This window comes from Bos taurus, chromosome 5 (genome assembly GCF_002263795.3).
Source record: "Bos taurus isolate L1 Dominette 01449 registration number 42190680 breed Hereford chromosome 5, ARS-UCD2.0, whole genome shotgun sequence".
NCBI classification, from domain to species: Eukaryota; Metazoa; Chordata; class Mammalia; order Artiodactyla; family Bovidae; genus Bos; species Bos taurus.
This window is the reverse complement of record NC_037332.1, coordinates 58,285,201-58,298,653: the sequence shown is the minus strand read 5'-3', so window position 1 is coordinate 58,298,653 and position 13,453 is coordinate 58,285,201. Positions and strand designations below refer to the sequence as shown.

At 37.1% G+C, this 13,453-nt stretch overlaps 1 protein-coding gene across 1 annotated transcript; it reads left to right on the top strand.

Annotated features, from left to right (window-relative positions):
* OR6C2 (olfactory receptor family 6 subfamily C member 2) lies at window positions 12,515–13,453 on the top strand. The gene has a single exon (NM_001390495.1). The coding sequence runs from the start codon at window positions 12,515–12,517 to the stop codon at window positions 13,451–13,453; it is 939 nt and encodes a 312-aa protein (NP_001377424.1).

Here is a 13,453-nt window from a genome sequence, read left to right as displayed (position 1 = left end):
CTCTATGTGTCTTGTTGTATGGTTCATCATTTACCTTTCATGATTTCAAACAACTTCTAGTAATAAAAAGGTATAAAAATAAGAAAATACATGAGTAGTTTTATATTTAATACATGACATATTAAAAAATCAATGTGCACGATATACCAATTTGCATGAGGTTGAAGATATGTTCTAAAACTGTGTTGCAAAAACTATTATAAAGTTAACTCAGTTTTGGAAATTGATCCATAACAGTTTTTTTTTTTTTCACCCTCATTTACAAACTTCCAGTCATATATAAAAATTTTTCCATTGTTAAATAAATTAGATAAACCCTTGGTTCAGGCTTCAAAAATAATTCATTAATCTTTAATTATTCACTTCATCAAAATAAAATTATGCCAGATCATGAATTAAGACCTAATAGTTAAATTCTGAAATTTTAAATTTCATATTAAAGTGACATTTGATTCCAACCCCATTATAGCCTCTAACACAAACTATTGATGAAGATGTAGAAAATGACAATAACAGAAAAAGAGAGTGTTAGTGTGTAAAAGCACAACAAAATAAATAGTGATTGAATATAGGAAAAACTGTAACTGAATATAAAGCAGATATAACCACATTTCGGAGAAGGCAATGGCATCCCACTCCAGTTCTCTTGCCTGGAAAATCCCATGGATGGAGGAGCCTGGTAGGCTGCAGTGCATAAGGTTGCTAAGAGTTGGACATGACTGAGTGACTTCACTTTCACTTTTAACTTTCATGCATTGGAGAAGGAAATGGCAACCCACTCCAGTGTTCTTGCCTGGAGAATCCCAGGGATTGGGGAGCCTGGTGGGCTGCCATCTATGGGGTTGCACAGATTCAGACACGACTGAAGCGACTTAGCAGCAGCAGCAGCAGCATGACCACATTTACAAAAAATATAATAATGTATTTAGGACTTGAGCATTTTGCCACATGTAATTGACACCATGAGAATAAAAAAAAAAAAAAAAAAAACACAGAAAAGGTCATCACAATCTCCACCCAGTTACAGATAGCCAGAGTCTAACACCACTTGCCAGATGCAGCTCTGTGATGGTGAAAAATTACTGTTTTCTTGTCACATTGCTTACATCCTCACGTCCTCAGTAAGCACTCATACACCTAATTGTGTGTGTGTTTGTATATGTGCTCATGTCTGACTCTTTGTGATCCCATGGACTGTAGCCCACCATGCTTCCCTGTCCATGAGATTTTTCAAGCAAAAATACTGGAGTGGGTTGTCATTTCCTCCTCCAGGGAATCTTCCTAACCCCGTCTCCTACATCTCTTACATTGACAGGCAGATTCTGTACCACTGGGAAGCCCATACCTAATCAGTAAATATTAATCTAAGTAAATACTAGTATACTACTATATCAAATACTAGTATTGATGTGTGTGATGATTTGGATGGGACAAATGTATTTGTAATTGCAGGTTTTCAGAATCTCCAGTAGCCCAGGATGAAAAGAGTATGACTAATGGAGCAGAAGCATAGCAATGGGGGAACTTGTTAGGCACTCAGTAGTTTCCAACTCAGTGCAACCCCATGGACTGTATGTAGCCCACCAGACTCCTCTGTCCATGGAATTCTCCCAGCAAGAATACTGGAGTTGGTAACCATTCCATTCTCTGGGGAATCTTCCCAACCCAGGGATCAAGCTCTGGTCTCCTGCATTGCAAGCAGACTCTTTACCATCTAAGCCACCAGGGAAGCCCAGAGCCTGTTAACAGTTAGATTTTGGACTTAAGAACTTCCCTGGTTGTACTATGATTAGGAATTCACCTTCCAATGTAAGGGACACTGGTTTGATCCCTCGCCAGGAAGATTCCACATGCCACAGAGTAACTAAGCCTGGGTGCCACAACCACTGAATCTGTGCTCTAGAGCCTGTGAGCAACAAATGCTGAGCCTGTGCACTGCAAGTACTGAAGCCTGCATGCCCTAGAGCCTGTATGCATCAACTACTGAGCCCATGTGCTGCAACTGTTGAAGCCCATGTGCCTACAGCCTATGCTCTGCAACAAGCAAAGCCACCACAATGTGAAGCCTATGAACTGCAAGGAACAGTATCCCCACTTGCCACAACTGGAGAAAGCCCACGCACAGCAATAAAGATCCAATACAACCAAGCTGATGCACATACAACCCAACTATGGATCTGAAGAAGAAGAACTCATTAATGGCTACTGAGATGAAGAATAATCCATTTTTAAGATTAGAATTTTAACAGGCTTTTATTTTTTCAAATGAATTTTTAAAGACTATTCAAGATAATAAATTGAAGCTATTGCATCACTAAGATAGTTCAAAAATGTGAGCAGACCAAAATATTTCTAAAAAGGAAAATTTATGTAAACATTGCAAATTAGCAGATTATTTTCTATCATATATAACACATATATGTCAACATACCCAAGATAATTTTTTGTTTATTTTTTCCAATATGTGAATTATCACTAGGAGAAGAGCATATGGGTACCTACCACAAACTACTCCTACTTATATTTCTGAAACAACTCTATTCAATATTAAGGAAAAAATTAGTATTTCTGCATAATATTATGATTTAGAAATAAATATTTTCTTCAGCGGATTTAAGGATGTAAATGCATGCATGCTAAGTCACTTCAGTAGTGTCCGACTCTTTGCGACCCTATGGACCATAGCCCAACAGGGAACTCTGTGGGATTCTCCAGACAAGAATACTGGAGTGGGTTGTCATGCCTTCCTCCAAGGGATCTTCCTGACCTAGGGATCCAAACCACATCTCTTTTGTCTCCTGCATTGGCAGGTGGGTTTTTTACCACTAGTACCATCTGGGATGTGCACCCTCAATTTAACATTTTGAAGTATTACTAATTATTATAATATGCCCATTGTGTGTTGAACATTTACTATGCATGAATTACTGTGTTAATTGTGTTTATAATATTTAATCATCATATAAAGCAAGGTACACATAATTACAAACTTTTCTTTTTTACTTTTGAAAAAAATTGAGGCTTAGAGACATTATTTTTCTTGCTCACACTATGACAAAGTTCAGAGTTTATGAAGACAGGGCTGTAATAAGATCTAACTGTAGCTTGTTAACTGTTATGCAGTACTTCCAACTAAATAAATAAATCACTAGATAATATGTAGATGAGAGCCGCCTAGCTAGCCAGATATTGAATGCCTCAAACTATACCTAGGATCCAAACGCTCAACATTTTTTGAGTAAATAAATATATGATTGAAATATTGATATATTTATACCATACATGCAAAAAACTTTGTCAAGAAATGATCTCATGAACCTTTATAAGAATACCTTTTATTTATTTTTATTATTATTATTTTTTTAATTTACAATATTGTATTGGTTTTGTCATACATAGACATGCATCTGCTACGGGTGTATACGTGTTCCCAATCCTAAACCCCTCTCCCATCTCCCTCCCCATACCATCCCTCTGGGTCATCCCAATGCACCAGCCCCCAGCTTCCTGTATCCTGCATCGAACCTGGAATGGTGATTCATTTCTTATATGATATTATACATGTTTTAATGCCATAAGATTACCTTTTAAATAAAATTTTATTTTTCAACCATACCATTGTTTTATATGCATTAAACTTTAAAGTAACATAAACAATAAAATTGAACATAAATAAAATCAAAAGAAATGACAGTATTTCAGAGTGAATAAAAAATCACAAAGGTAAAAAGCAAAAAAACAAAAATAATGTAGTGTGTAACTTAAAATCTTCACATTCTTATCATTGACTCTCTGTAAAAGGATTACAAATACATTTGTAACTGCATTTAGTTTGGATGTTATCATTGGTGGTATTGACTGAGTAATTCTAATTTCTTTTTGTGTGGATTTTAGCATTGGTCAAACTTATATTAATGTTGAGAATATCACTACAGGAAAAACAGAAAGGGAGAATTAAATATGATAGGAAAATAATTCAGTAGAAAAATTAGAGGCAACAGTATAAAACAATGGTTTCTTAATGTGTTATATTCCAGGTTTGTCTTTTGAAAGATCCAAACATTTTGACAGCATTACAATGCTCTAAGATTAAGGAGATAATTCCAAAATGACATAGAAGCCTTCTTAAAGGCCAAATTTGTACAAGAGTACTGAAAAGACTATGCCAAAGCCTTTGACTGTGTGGATCACAATAAACTGTGGAAAATTCTGAAAGAGATGGGAATACCAGACCACCTGACCTGCCTCTTGAGAAACCTCTATACAGGTCAGGAATCAACAGTTAGAACTGGACGTGGAACAACAGACTGGTTCCAAATAGGAAAAGGAGTTCGTCAAGGCTGTATATTGTCACCTGTTTATTTAACTTATATGCAGAGTACATCATGAGAAACACTGGGCTGGAAGAAACACAAGCTAGAATCAAGATTTTCGGGAGAAATATCGATAACCTCAGATATGCAGATGACACCACCCTTATGGCAGAAAGTGAAGAGGAACTAAAAAGCCTCTTGATGAAGGTGAAAGTAGAGACTGAAAAAGTTGGCTTAAAACTCAACATTCAGAAAACGAAGATCATGGCATCCGGGCCCACCACTTCATGGGAAATAGATGGAGAAACAGTGGAAACAGTGTCAGACTTTATTTTTCTGGGCTCCAAAATCACTGCAGATGGTGACTGCAGCTACGAAATTAAAAGACGCTTACTCCTTGGAAGGAAAGTTATGACCAACCTAGATAGCATATTCAAAAGCAGAGACATTACTTTGCCAACAAAGGTTTGTCTAGTCAGGGCTATGGTTTTTCCTGTGGTCATGCATGGATGTGAGAGTTGGACTGTGAAGAAGGCTGAGCGCCAAAGAATTGATGCTTTTGAACTGTGGTGTTGGAGAAGACTCTTGAGAGTCCCTTGGACTGCAAGGAGATCCAACCAGTCCATTCTAAAGGAGATCAGTCCTGAGTGTTCTTTGGAGGGAATGATGCTAAAGCTGAAACTCCAGTACTTTGGCCACCTCATGCAAAGAGTTGACTCATTGGAAAAGACTCTGATTCTGGGAGGGATTCGGGGCAGGAGGAGAAGGGGACGGCAGAGGATGAGATGGCTGGATGGCATCACTGACTCGATGGACGTGAGTCTGTGAACTCCGCGAGTTGGTGATGGACAGGGAGGCTTGGCGTGCTGCGATTCATGGGGTCGCAAAGAGTCGGACACGACTGAGCGACTGATCTGATCTGATCTGATCTGACTGAAAAGAAAAACTACCATAGAAACAAAGAATCAGAGCATTTTGAGAAAGGATGCATAGTGCCACCACTGTAAATATAAATAATGCTATGGATAGTGATGTGAATATGAATGCATCACGAAAAAGGGAAGCTCTATAAAAGAATTGTAATGCCAAATCAGTCACATATAAAAAAAGGGGGAAAATTAATAGTCAATGTATCAAAACCTCATGGCATAGGAAACACTTTACACTTGACTTCCATGATACCATGCTCACCAGCTGTTTGTCCCTCCTATTTCACTGTATGTTCTTTCTACATATTTGTCAATACCTCCTGGTTATTACCTTCTGGATGTTGGATGCAGATATTAAAGTAAATAAAATAATTGGAAGAAAATATAAGTAAGTATATGGCATGGTTAGGACTATTAAAGCCTTTCACATAATAATAGATTCAGAAACAAACAAACAAAAAAGGTAAATGATTTTACTGTGATTTAACCAAATTTTCTGTGTACCATCACCACAAATTGCATTAAATATTAAATAACAAACTGTGAAAAAGGATTTATTACATATGAGATTTGCACAGACTTAATATCCTGAATATATGCAAATATCTCAAGAAAGCATAAGGAATTACTTCAACAACAGTGAAAGGGTAGTAATATTATGTTCAAACATTACTGATAAATATATGCAAATTATGACATGTTATTAGCGATTACAAAATGTGCATTAACATGAACAAAATGTTACTTGGTTCATCATTTTAGCAAAGATTTAGTATCCTCATGACACATAACCTTTAGTATCCTCATAACACATAATAACATGACCTTGATGTTATTAATACATCTTTCCAGTCTCCAAGGACACTGTCCCAATTCCTAGGTGCATTAGTTAACTTTTGTTTTGCTTTGTTTTTTCCTATATGAATATTTTACATTCATTAGTGACTTTGGAGCATGGTCACCAAGGACACATTTTTTTAGCATAGTTAATCTTACCTGTTACAGGTTGACCATATACAAAAAGCATCCTCAATCATATCTGTGGTGAAACTTCAGGGAATCATTCCATGTTAAATTGTTGGGTCAGGCCATCAACTTTGCAAGAATGAAAGACAATTTTTGTTTTCCTTGGCCTGTTTACTAATCTTTCCTTCTATCTATAATTTGTGGAAATAGGTCATTTTTAAATTTAGACTGATTTTTGTCATTCATGATAAATGTTAGGCACAGGGATATAAAAAAGGATATAACTTGTTCATGCATTTTCATTGCTATCTTTGAGTGAGTGTTAAGTGGAAAAGAATCACTAGACTACATCTATGTCACTACTAATAACTGGTTTAATTGTGAGACTATGTGGGGAGAAAAAAAATCTGAAGCCTGAATGAAAGACTAAAGTGTAAGTATTTGCATATTTTTCAAATAAGTATTTTTTTTCTATTCAAAATTTGGGGGGAAAAAAAAAACAGTTCCTTTTCTGGAGAAGGGAATGCTACTTCTGTGATGGAAAAGATCTGGTTATTTGGCCTGAGGGCATAGAATGTACCTTGATTTTAGGAAAGAGTGTATTTCCTCTATTTCATAGAAAGATGCCTGCTAGCCATTTGTATGACCTTGAAGAATTCACTCTCCCTCTCTGAACTTTGTTTTCCTTCTTCATAAAACTTGCCATGCTTTAGATATCAGTGACATGACTGAAAATTCTCCTGTCCAAAGTAGGTTAAAGCATCTCTGTTTTTTTCTTTGCTTGATGACCTTTTACAAGGAATTAACAGTGGAGCAGAATGTGGCTCTGGATGGGGAAAAATTGCTGGCCATGGGCCTGAGCCCATCAGATGAAAAATTCTGTAGATCTGAGGAAGTCCCTAGGCTTCCCTGGTGGCTCAGTGGTAAAGAACCTGCCTGCCAGTGCAGCAAATACTGGTTCAATCTCTGGTTTGGGAAAATCCCCTGGAGAAGGGAATGGCAAACCATTCCAGTATACTTGCCTGGAGAATCCCATGGACAGAGGAGCCTGGCAGGCTATAGTTCACAGGGTCACAAAGAGTTGGACACAACTGAGCAACTAACACTCTTAACACTTTCAGTGTTACACTGAATACATGCACATATATGCTGACCAGAAGAATTTATTATTTTAAAGCTTCACTTAAATGGTATGTGTGTTCACTCAGTCCTGTCCGACTCTTTGTGACCCCATGGACTGTAGCCCGCCTGGCTCCTCTGTCCAAGGGATTTCCCAGGCAAGCATACTGGAGTGGGTTGCCATTCCCTTTAGCTTCTTTAAATGGTATGATCTTTGACATTCAGTGATTGAGTGGATGTTAACCCTATCTATGTGAATATAACCTGTGTGAAATCATACTACAATAGTCCAGATGTATTTTTTAAAAGGTTTTCTGAATTAAGCATTGAGGAAAACTGTAGAAATAAAGCAGTGTTATAGAATACTACAATGTCAGGTAATATGGCCAAATTTCAGAGTTCGCCTTGATTTTCTAAAAATTATAAAGGTTTCTGGAGAAGGCATGGCACCCCACTCCAATACTCTCGCCTGGAAAATCCCATGGATGGAGGAGCCTGGTAGGCTTCAGTCCATGGGGTCGTGAGGAGTCAGACACAACTGAGCGACTTCACTTTTACTTTTCACTTTCATGCACTGGAGAAGGAAATGGCAACCCACTCCAGTGTTCTTGCCTGGAGAATCCCAGGGATGGCAGAGCCTGGTGGGCTGCCATCTATGAGGTCGCACAGAGTCCGACACAACTGAAGTGACTTAGCAGCAGCAGCATAAAGGTTTCCCATAGTTTAACATTACAGAAAAGTTAACAAATGTCATGGGCCCACTGCTGTGGATAGAAATAGAGCATTAAGAGTACCTTATAAGCTGTAGATATACCTAGACCTTCATGCTGCTACCTGAATAGAGTTACTGTCCTGACTTCTTCTTTTTTAATGTAAATTTTTTATATTTCCCAAAATGAAAAAGGTGAGGAGTGGCATTGTTTTCCACTTTTGCAAATCACAATGTTTGCCTTAACACAGGACAATGAGTTCTCATATTTGTTTCTAACAACATGTGCTCAGGCCTTCAGTTGTGTCCTACTCTTTGCAACCCCATAGCCCTCCAGGGTCCCCTGTCCATGGACTTCCCCATCCAAGAATACTGGAGTGGGTTGCCATTTCCTTCTCCATGATATCCTGGTTTCTAACTCCATAGATTTGCTGTGCTTATCTTTGAAATTACTGTGAATGGAATTCTTTTATGTCTTCCTTCTTCACTCAAAATTTTGTTAGAACTCTCCATGCTATTGCATGTAGCAGTATTATTATTACTGTCATTGTTTTACTCTTCCATTTTATGAATATAATTACAATTTAAAAATTGATTCTATCATTGGAGGTCATTTTAGTGTTTTGAGCTTTTGGATTATTAAAAACAATGCCACTTTGAATTTTCTTAAACATTCATTTACTTGGAGTACATATGTATGCATTTCTATTGGGCAAATACCTAGAATAATAATATCCTGTTTCATATATATCTGGACATTCAACTTAATAAACATATTCAAAAAGTTTTGATAGTGTCTTTAAAAATGTACACACCAACTAAGATTACAATACATTCTTAAAGATACTTGGTATGGTCCATCCATTTAATGTTAGTTATCCTCATAGTTTGGAGAAGGCAATGGCACCCCACTCCAGTACTCTTGCCTGGAAAATCCCATGGACCACAGAGCCTGGTAGGCTGCAGTCCATGGGGTCACTAAGAGTCGGACACGACTGAGCAACCTCCCTTTCAGTTTTCACTTTCATGCATGGGAGAAGGAAATGGCAACCCATTCCAGTACTCTTGCCTGGAGAATCCCAGGGACGGGGGAGCCTGGTGGGCTTCCATCTATGGGGTCACACAAAGTTGGACACAACTGAAGCAACTTAGCAGCAGCAGCAGGAGCAGCATCCTCATAGTTGTACACTAGTTGTGAATTTAATTTCCTTTTCCCTAAACCCTAAAAAGATTACATTTCATATGTGCACTGGTATTTAGATGTCCTCTTTTTTGAAGAAACTTGTCTAATTTTTATTAGGCTTGGTTTTGTCTTATTGATTTGTAGTAGAGTTTTATAAATGCTGCGTTCTGTCTTTGAGAGTTTTTGCAAATATCTTCTCTTACTCCATGACTAGTCTTCTTTAATCAATTGTATGCATTGTATATAAAACCTACATATGTAACATTCTAGTGAATTATGAAAAATCTATATATGTATCCTCATAACCACTACTGAAATCAAGATATATAATGCTATGTAACATTGCATGTTTATAAATATCACAATTTGTTTATTTATAATCTCTTGATGCTTCTTTATATTGCATTCCACTTTTAGTTATTTTGAATAAAAATCCAATTATCAAGTTTTTCTGTGAAATATATATATATATATATTTTTTTTATCCTCATAGTAAATTCTTAGGGACAGAGTTGATATGTCATATTTGGTGCTGCAGAACACTCTTTAGAATCCCTTGGCCTGCAAGGAGATCAAACCAGTCAATCCTAAAGGAAATAAACCCTGAATATTCATTGGAAGGACTGATGCTGAAGCTGAAGCTCCAATACTTTGGTCTCCTTGTGCAGATGACTCATTGGAAAAGACCCTGATGATGAGAAAGATGGAAGGCAAAAGGAGAAGGGGATGGCAGAGTCTGAGATGATTAAATAGCATCATCGTCTCAATGGACATTGATTTAAGCAACCTCCAGCAGATGATGGAGGACAAAGGAGCCTGGCATGCTACAATCCATGGGGTTGCAGAGAGTCAGACATGACTTAGTGACTGAACAATGTCTTCTCTAGGCAATCCTTTCTTTCATTTCACCCTCTCTCTAAGAGGCTGTCCTAAATAAGGTGACTTCACTTAGGCTGATAATCCCCAAAGTTATATCTGCACGAAGAGTGCATCCTATCATATTCTGACTTCAATATTCAATTTTTGGGGGCATCTAGATCAGACTTGGAGAAGGCAATGGCACCCCACTCCAGTACTCTTGCCTGGAAAACCCCATGGATGGAGAAGCCTGGTAGGCTGCAGTCCATGGAGTCGCTAAGTCAGACACGACTGAGCAACTTCACTTTCACTTTTCATTTTCATGCATTGGAGAAGGAAATGGTAACCCACTCCAGTGTTCTTGCCTGGAGAATCCCAGGGATGGGGGAGCCTGGTGGGCTGCGGTCCATGGGGTTGCACAGAGTCAGACACGACTGACGCGACTTAGCAGCAGCAATAGCAGCAGCAGATCAGACTTAGAGGGTTTGAAATTAGACTTTTCCTTGGACAAGTCTATGTGGCTTTAATTTTCACTTTTTAAAAAATGTCTTTCTAAAGGCAGATAATTTTTTGTTAGGTCTATAATCTATTTCAAGTTCATTTTTTGTTGTGTTCATTTTTATGTCAGTTATATGGAATCGACTGAAGATGCATTTAGTTCTTGTATATGTCTGTGGATTTTCAGTCAATTCTATCAATTAATTAGTAAGAGAATCTCCAACTATAATTGCTAATTTATCTATTTCATCTTTCATTTATGGCAGTTTGTGCTGTTCTGTCGCTTCAGTAGTGTCTGACTCTTTGCGACCCTATGGATTATAGACCACCAGGTTCCTCATCCATGGGGATTCTCCAGGCAAGAATACAAGAGTAGGTTGCTGTGTGCTCTTCCAGGGGATCCTCCAGACCCAGGGATCAAACCTGTATCTCTAAAATCTCCTGCATTGTCAGGCAGGCTGTTTACCACTGGTGCCACTTTAGAAGCCTGTAGCCAGTTTATTCTTCATATATTTTGATACATTATTAGATACATAAATAATTAGAATCTATGTTCTTGGTTATTTGACTCAATTATCAGTATGTAATTTTCTTTTGTATGCTTGTTAATTTTCTTTGGTGGCAATATGCACTCCAGCATTCTCTTGATTATGCTTTGGATGATATAATTTTTCTACTCTTTTATTTTTAATCTATACATGTTATTATATTTGAAGTGGAGTGCTTGTATATAGCATTCAGAAAATTAATTTTCTTAATTGTTCTTATAATCTCTTTTGATTACCATGATATGTTTTGATCAGTTATAGGCAGTGTATCATCATTTATGTTTGGACTTCTATCATTTTGTTAGTTGATTGTTCTTTGTTCCCATTGCTGTTCATTCTTTTGTCTCTACTTTCCTGCCTTCAATTGAATAGTTTAGTGTTCCATTTTAATTTATAGAATGCTTTTTTACCATATCATTTCTTAAAAGTTTGTGTGTGATCTGTAAATTATAATCTATGCATTGAACATTTCACACGCCACTTTGATATAATATTTTGCCACTGGAGGTAGCATGTTACAGAAAAAATTGTTATCCTTTACTTTTCTCCTTTTCATTATGATTATCATATTTTGTCTATATACAGTGTCAGTTCCATCAGATTATGTTATGAATTTTGCTTTCAACAGATGTTTCAAAGGATTTGTATAGTATGGTATTTCCCTATTTGTTTTTAAATGTTCAGTAGGAAACTACAATTAAGCCATCTGAGGCTGCAGTTCTCTTTGTAGAATAATTTAAATATGTATTTGGTTACTTTGGGCTTCCCTGATGACTCAGATGTTAAAGAATCTGCCTGCAAAGCAGGAGATCTGGGTTCAATCCCTGGGTTGGGAATATCCCCTGGAGAAGGAAATGGCTACTCACTCCAGTATTCTTACCTGGAGACTTTCATGAACAGAGGAGGCTGGTGGGCTACAGTCCATGGGATTGCAAAGAGTTGACACAATTGTGTGACTAACACTTTTACTTTTCACTTGTTTACTTTAATGTTAAAAATAGAACTATATAGGTTAGATATTTAATCTTGCATTAACTTTAATAAATTGTATTTTTCGTAGAATTCACTCATTCATTCAAGTTGCTGAATCCATTTAGCAAATTTTTTCAAAACATGACATTTTTATCTTTTCAATAGCTGTATAACTTATATTGATGCCATACCTCACATTTCTGATAAATTCCATCTTTTTTTTCTTTCAAGATCAGTCTCAATGACAGTTTTATCCACGTTATTAATCCTCTCCATGAATCAGCTTTTGATTATATTCATCTTGTCTCTTGTTTCTGTTTTCTATTCCATTGATTTTTTTAAATTACTTTTTTTTATCTATTTGGATACCTTCTCTTAGACTTTTTACATATAGATTACCTAAAACATCAAAGGTGGTCATGAGAAATCATACAGTCATAACAACATTCATCTTGTTGGGACTTACAGAGGACCCACAGCTGCAAGTTCTTGTTTTCGTCTTCTTGTTTCTTACTTACCTGCTGAGCATTACTGGAAATCTGACTATTATCATTCTAACATTCCTGGATTCTCATCTTAAAACACCTATGTATTTTTTTCTTAGAAACTTCTCCTTCTTAGAAATCTCATTCACAACGGTCTGTATTCCCAGATTCCTGTATAGCATATCAAGTGGGGACAATTCCATTACTTATAACGCCTGTGCTAGTCAAATATTTTTCATTGGACTTTTTGGGGCCACAGAGTTTTTTCTCCTGGCAGCCATGTCTTATGACCGATATGTGGCCATCTGTAAACCCCTTCATTACATGACCATCATGAATGGTAGAGTCTGCACCATCCTTGTGTTCTGCTGCTGGATCTCTGGGCTGATGATCATCATCACACCACTCAGTATGGGCCTCCAGCTAGAATTCTGTGACTCCAATGCCATTGATCATTTTGGCTGTGATGCAGCTCCTCTTTTTAAGATCTCATGCTCAGATACATGGTTCATTGAACAGATAGTTATAATTTGTGCAGTGGTGACATTCATCATTACATTGATAGGGGTTGTTCTTTCTTACATGTATATCATCAGGACAATTCTAAGATTTCCCTCTGCATCACAGAGAAGAAAAGCTTTTTCCACCTGTTCTTCTCACATGATTGTTGTTTCCATTACCTATGGCAGCTGTATTTTTATCTACATCAAGCCTTCAGCCAAAGAAGAGGTGGACATTAACAAAGGGGTGTCTGTGCTCACTACATCTGTTGCCCCGCTGTTGAACCCTGTTATTTATACTTTGAAGAACAAGCAGGTGAAACAAGCTGTCAGTGACATAATCAAAAAAATTGCATTTTTCTTACACAATTAA

Excerpts from the sequence above, each read along its gene's own strand:
- OR6C2 (NM_001390495.1), top strand. The coding sequence starts at position 12,515 with ATGAGAAATCATACAGTCATAACAACATTCATCTTGTTGGGACTTACA.